The 6,000-nt window shown below is 45.5% G+C and overlaps 1 protein-coding gene across 1 annotated transcript in view; it reads left to right on the top strand.

Annotated features, from left to right (window-relative positions):
• The first annotated feature begins 1,917 nt into the window (after positions 1 to 1,917).
• CDC73 (cell division cycle 73) overlaps positions 1,918 to 6,000 on the top strand; it is an 87,781-nt gene continuing 83,698 nt past the window's right edge. Inside the window, exons 1-2 of the mRNA XM_068985869.1 lie at positions 1,918 to 2,048; positions 4,627 to 4,732. Of these exons, the coding sequence (XP_068841970.1) occupies positions 1,918 to 2,048; positions 4,627 to 4,732 (237 nt within the window). The remainder of the gene's footprint in view (positions 2,049 to 4,626; positions 4,733 to 6,000) is intronic.

Here is a 6,000-nt window from a genome sequence, read left to right as displayed (position 1 = left end):
AAAACTGAATGTTCGTGTTCTCCTCAAATTCATAAGTTGAAATTCTAATTCCAGAGTGACAGTACTAAGAGTGAGCCCTTTGTGGGGGTGACTAGGACCTTACTCAAAAAAGACCTCAGAGACCAACCACTCTTCCCACCAGATGAGGATGCAATATGAAGACTCAGGTGTTTGAAGCAGCAAGCAGGCTCTCACCAAACACAGTCTACCGGTGCCTTCATTTTGGACTTCCTAGCCTTCAGAACTATCAGGAATAAATCTGTCTATAGGACACCTAGTATACGTCATTCTCTTGTAGCAGTCTTAATGGACCAAGTCATCGTTTGTGTGGGAAACAAAGTTCAGTATCTTCTGAGGAGACTCTAATTGACTCTCCTAATGTATCATAAAACCCTGACTTCCTTGAATTCCTCTGCGGTGAGATAGTCAAGTAGTACTGGATGCTCTGATACAAGTATAAATAGAGTAGATAGTACTGGGGATAAATAAAAAGGTTATTTTTAACGTGTTTGGGGTGAAGTTTAGGAAAATACTATTGTAACAGGAAAATTTACAGAATAGCCAAAATTTTTCAAATTCAGCTGCAAAATGGCTGAAGAGTGAATACAGAAAAGTGAACCACATTCTACAGATCTCTCTGCAGTGCACATAACGAAAATTGCTTTCTTTCAAATCGGGTAAAAGAATTTGGTTATGTCAATCACAAAGTTGACTTTTTTCCTTTTCTGCTATAGTAAGACATTAAAAAAAAATGGCCCATGGGATATGTTTAAGGTAGACATGCCACAGTAAACTGAATTTATATCAATAAACTGAGCTTGTGTTCTCTAACTCTCCTATTAGCATCTCGGAAGACAGCTATTAAACTGTAGCCCCTTGAGGCTGGCCGGAGAAGGGGACAAGATGGAAAAAGCCACCATCTAAGGAACTGAGAAGGGGAAGATCCAATATTTATGATTTTTTGATTTGCGTGATGCTTTTAGCTTCCATGTTCTCCATTAACCAATTGATTCTGTGAGAAGGTGTGTAACTTGACTGAGGTCAAAAAGGCAGCTAACAAACACCAGCACCCCGGCATTGATCTTTGGCCTTTTTCACTAGGCGAGTCCACTAAAAACACAAAATAAAAAATAACCCCCAAAGCAACACCTTTCCCCAAACACCTTTCCCTTCTACAGGGGTTTATCAAGAGGCCATTTGTTACGTGGGTCCAACCTCGTCGGGACGGCAACCTTGGCTCTGCAAACCTCTCACCAGGCTGCAGCCTGGTTAAAGGAGAGACCACACTGCACTGGCCAGCGGCCAACACTGCGGGCCCGTCGAGGAGCACCCATTGCGCGCTCTGGGAACTGACGTCCCAGATTCCCCGCGCAGGTGCGCGCGCACCTGTCGCCTGCCGCGTGCGCGCTGCGCGTGGTGGGGCGAGTCGGGGGCGGGGGAAAGAAGGATGAGGTCCGTGCTCCCGCGCGTGCGCCGGGCAAGGCTCCCCCGTACGTGCGCCGTACGTGGGCGCTGCGTCCCCGCGCCCTATGAGTTGCGGGCCGGGAGTCGGCCCCGCGCGCCAAGTGGGAGTCTGGGCGGGGCGTTTCCCGGGCGGGCGCGGCGCCCCCTGGCGGCGGGCGGCGGCGGCGGCGGCGCGCGCGGTCAGGCGTTCTCCGCGGGCAGCCCGCGGCGGGGCCTTGCCTCCTAGCGCGGGGTCCTCGGCGGCCTGGGTGGCTCCTTCCCCCGCTGCTGTCGTAGGCGCGGACGGCTGCCAGTGCGACTGCAGTTGGCTCGCGGCGGCGGCGGCGGCGGCGGCGGCGGCGGCGGCCGAGGCAGAGGGGCGGGGGGTGGGGGGGCTGAGGCGACAGGCGAAAGGGGCGGCGGGCGCGGCGGCGGCGGCGGGGCCCGGGGCCGGCGGCGGCGAGGGGGGCGAAGATGGCGGACGTGCTCAGCGTCCTGCGACAGTACAACATCCAGAAGAAGGAGATTGTGGTGAAAGGGGACGAAGTGATCTTCGGCGAGTTCTCCTGGCCCAAGAACGTGAAGACCAACTATGTGGTTTGGGGGTGAGTCTGTTGCGGCGGGGGGCAGGGCTGGGCGCCCCCGGGTCCCCCTCTCTCTCCCCGAACCCCTGCCCCCCGCTCCCCTTGCGGGTGGAGGAAAAGGGGTGCTCCGGGGAAAAGTTTTCCCGGGAGCAGAAGTTGCAGCTCGTCTGTGAGGAGGGCGCGGGAGGAGCGGCGTTCGGAGGGGTCCCTCCTCCGCGGCTCCGTGTGGAGGTTTCTGCCTCCGTGTGGAGGTCTCTGCCTCTGTGTGTGGAGAGCCGGCCGGGTGCATAGGTGCATATAAAGGAGCGCCCCGCCGGGTCCTCGGGCGGCTCTTTTTGTCCTTTAGTTGTTGTTGTTGTTTTTTAAATCTCTCTCGGAGGCTCTTCTGCGATGGTCTCTGCTGGCCCTTTGCAGCTCCTGGTCGGTTCCGTCTCCTTTCGCGATTCCCTCAAGCAGAGAGAGAAGGGAACCCACTCCGTCAGGTTAGGACGGGAAAGATTTCGGCGACCTGGGACAAGTCGTCGGAATCTGTTGGAGGTGAAGGCAGGAGTCTCCCTCAGGGAGAAAGTTCCTGCTGAAATGAAGTCAACTTTGCTATTCTAAGTGGGGAACGAATAGAGTGTGCGATTGTGTGGGAAATGTGTGTGAAGAGTGTGTGCCTGGGAATGTTGATCCCAGTGAGGGTTGCCCGAGTTTAAGTCCTTAAGGAAGACACCCGAAGGGAGGTCTGTAACCTACATGGGAAAAGTATCTGAAAAAGAATAGATATATGCATGTGTATTTCAAAAGAAAAATAGGTCTGATCATCATGAGGGGCTTTTTGAGTAAACCCTTCCTCTCTCAGTGGCGTTTCATTTGGATAGCTAGAGCCCTAGACGAAAACTTCCATACTTATTTTGCTTGATTGAATGGGAGCAGTGGGCTTTAGGAAGAGTTGATGAAAAGCTAGGGGAAGTTTAGTTCCTTGGGTTTTATTTATTTAATTTTTTTGGCATCTTGGGCTGCTTATGGTTTAATTAGCTTTGTGCAGATGGGTAAAATCATTCTGAGTTTTCTGTGGTTTTTTTTTTCCTTTCAAAAGGAACTTGCACAGGCAGATTTACATTTTAAAAACAAATTAACAGCTTATGTGACGAAAAGTCTATTTGATTTGGGGAGTAACAAGCTGGAAGAGGTTAGGAGTCCTCTGCCCCACACATTGTGTAGGAGCTCAGCGCTGATTGGATTTTTAACTGATTGGTTTTTCTTTAAAAAATGGTTGAGTATTCACAGTGTAAGGCTGTTCAGTCCGAGAACTGGAAAATATTTTGAAAACCTAGGTCGGTGCCTCAAAGGAGGTTATCTCAAGTCAGAGTGGAAGAGATGACACATAACTTGATAAGAATCGAATTCCAGTTCCTAAAGAGAGCAATCACTTCTAACTTGGAAAGTTTTCATAGAAGTGTGTTTGGCCTGTGGACATGCTAGGTTTTTCTTGAATAAATGAATGAGCAAATGTTAAGGAATGGATAGGAATTCTGAGGCCGAAGTAGTGGGCCAGGTCTTTCCAGCTGAGGGAACGGCATGCTTAAAGACCTGAGAGCTGGAAAGGAAATGTTTTGATAGCTGAGTGAAGCCAGTAGTACGAAAAGAGTGCTTACAACAGTAGATTTCAAACTTTTGCAGCAGTGAATCACACCAATACATGTATTTTCATTGAGTGCTATTCTCTGTGTTTAGGGAAATGCACACATATGCATGACATTAATATTTACCCTTACTGAATGCAGTGCATTGTTTTTTTTTTTTTTTACTATATCACGATATCACGAAGAGATACAACTTGTTACTCATGTATTATCTACTTCATAGTACAGTGATTGATAAGTGATATGTGGTTTGAAGTATATTGATTTAGAGAAAAAGTGGAAATACAGCCTAGAAAAATAAGTTTGGGACTGATTATATTGGGCCATATTCAGATGAATTTAAACAATATGTTGATATTTCTAGATTGGGGAGAATGTAATAGGACAGTGGGATTGGACACTAACATTTGTTGAGCAAGTAGTAGTATGTATTTGCATGAAAGGGCTTGCACTCCTGGATGACTGTTTTATCACAGGTAGAATTAGTTTTGGTTTTACATGACTAGTTTAATTTGAGAGAAGTCATAAGAATCATATCTCTGAAGTTAATTGTAGTGTTAAAGAATGTTGGTAAGGGTGTTTTCTCAGCAGAATCTTACTTAGAAGACATGATAAGTTTCTTGTAAGTTTAGCCTAAGTGACTAGTATGCTTCTTTTAATCAGTTTGTTTCTTTTATGGATCCTTCCTAACTGATTAGGTTTCTCTATTAACAAAGCCCAGAAGCTAATTTGGACCAAATTCTAAGAAGTCTGTAGTAATAAAGTTTGAATAGTACTTTCCTTACCTCTTGCTTTTTGTCATTGTTTGCATTTGTGTTCCTTTTGCCCAAATGACATTTTCACCTATTAGATTTCATACTCTTAAGAATATTTTTCTTTGGATAGCACCGTGTGTGTAGATAATGCTATATGATTAAGCTCAAGGAGTTGTATTAGAATTGTGAGTAAAAATCTTGTCTTAATCATTTCAGGACTGGGAAGGAAGGCCAACCTAGAGAGTACTACACATTGGATTCGATCTTATTTCTACTTAATAATGTGCACCTATCTCATCCTGTCTATGTCCGACGTGCAGCTGTAAGTAGAATTCATTTAGAGACTTGTTTGAATTTGATAGTTGATCCTATTTGGTGATAACTTCCCTCATGAGTTTCAGATCAAAAGAATGAAAGGTTTATCTGTAAGAAAGTCTCCTGAAGGGTCAAAGTTAGATCAATTTATGTGGATTTTTAAAAATTTGTGTTTTTTTTTTTGTAACTTGTGAGTTGTGGGTAATGTTTATAGTAGTAGGAGTTTCAGAGCTGTTTTTTAGGGATGTTTTAAAAATTGTGTAAGCCTGTGGGAAGACCTTGATATTCAGAACTCTAGTTTCAGTTCAGTTCAGTTGCTCAGTCATGTCCAACTCTTTGCGATCCTGTGGACTGCAGCACGTCAGGCTTCCCTGTCCATCACCAACTCCTGGAGCCTACTCAAACTCATGTCCATCTGATTGTTGATGCCATCCAACCATCTCATCCTCTGTCATCCCCTTCTCCTCCTACCTTCTGTTTTGCCCAGCATCAGGGTCTTTTCCAATGAGTCAGGTCTTCACATCAGGTGGCCAAAGTATTGGAGCTTCAGCATCAGTCCTTCCAATGAATATTCAGGACTGAACTCCTTTAGGATGGACTGGTTGGATTTCCTTGTAGTCCGAGGGACTCTCAAGAGTCTTCTCCAGCACTACAGTGCAAAAGCATCAATTCTTTGGCACTCAGCTTTCTTTATAGTCCAACTCTCACATCCATACATGACTACTGGAGAAAAACCATAGCTTTGACTAGACAGACCTTTGTTGGCAGAGTAATGTCTCTGCTTTTTAATATGCTGTCTAGGTTGGTCATAGCTTTTCTTCCAAGAAGCAAGCATCTTTTTATTTCATGGTTGCAGTCACCATCTGCAGTGATTTTGGAGCTCTAGTTTAATCTCAAAGAAAAAAAGATTTTTTGGCATCAAAAAGAGTCAGATTTAGTAGACAGCTTTTTTCCCTTCCCCCCCTTTTTTTTTTCCCTTTTTTCAGGGATTCTAGTTTCCTGACCAGGGATTAGACCCATACCCCCCTTGTAGTGGAAGTGTAGAGTCCTTTCCACTGGACTGCTGGGAAGTCCCAGTAGACATCTTTTTAAAATGAATTTTTAATCAACAAACTTTCTTCATTATTGATAAATTTATTTGTTTTCAGATGCTTGAAAGGTGCCTGCTTTCTGCCTTAGAGTGCTTGAACACTGCTTCTCTGAACAAGAAATATATATTTAGTGTCAAGTGTGTATTGAAAAATGCAATATGTGGGGTGAAACTATTTGTGACTT

The sequence above is a fragment of the Capricornis sumatraensis genome, chromosome 14 (assembly GCF_032405125.1).
Source record: "Capricornis sumatraensis isolate serow.1 chromosome 14, serow.2, whole genome shotgun sequence".
NCBI classification, from domain to species: domain Eukaryota; kingdom Metazoa; phylum Chordata; class Mammalia; order Artiodactyla; family Bovidae; genus Capricornis; species Capricornis sumatraensis.
Note: the sequence above shows the minus strand (reverse complement) of the source record. Positions and strands in the feature narration are given on the sequence as shown.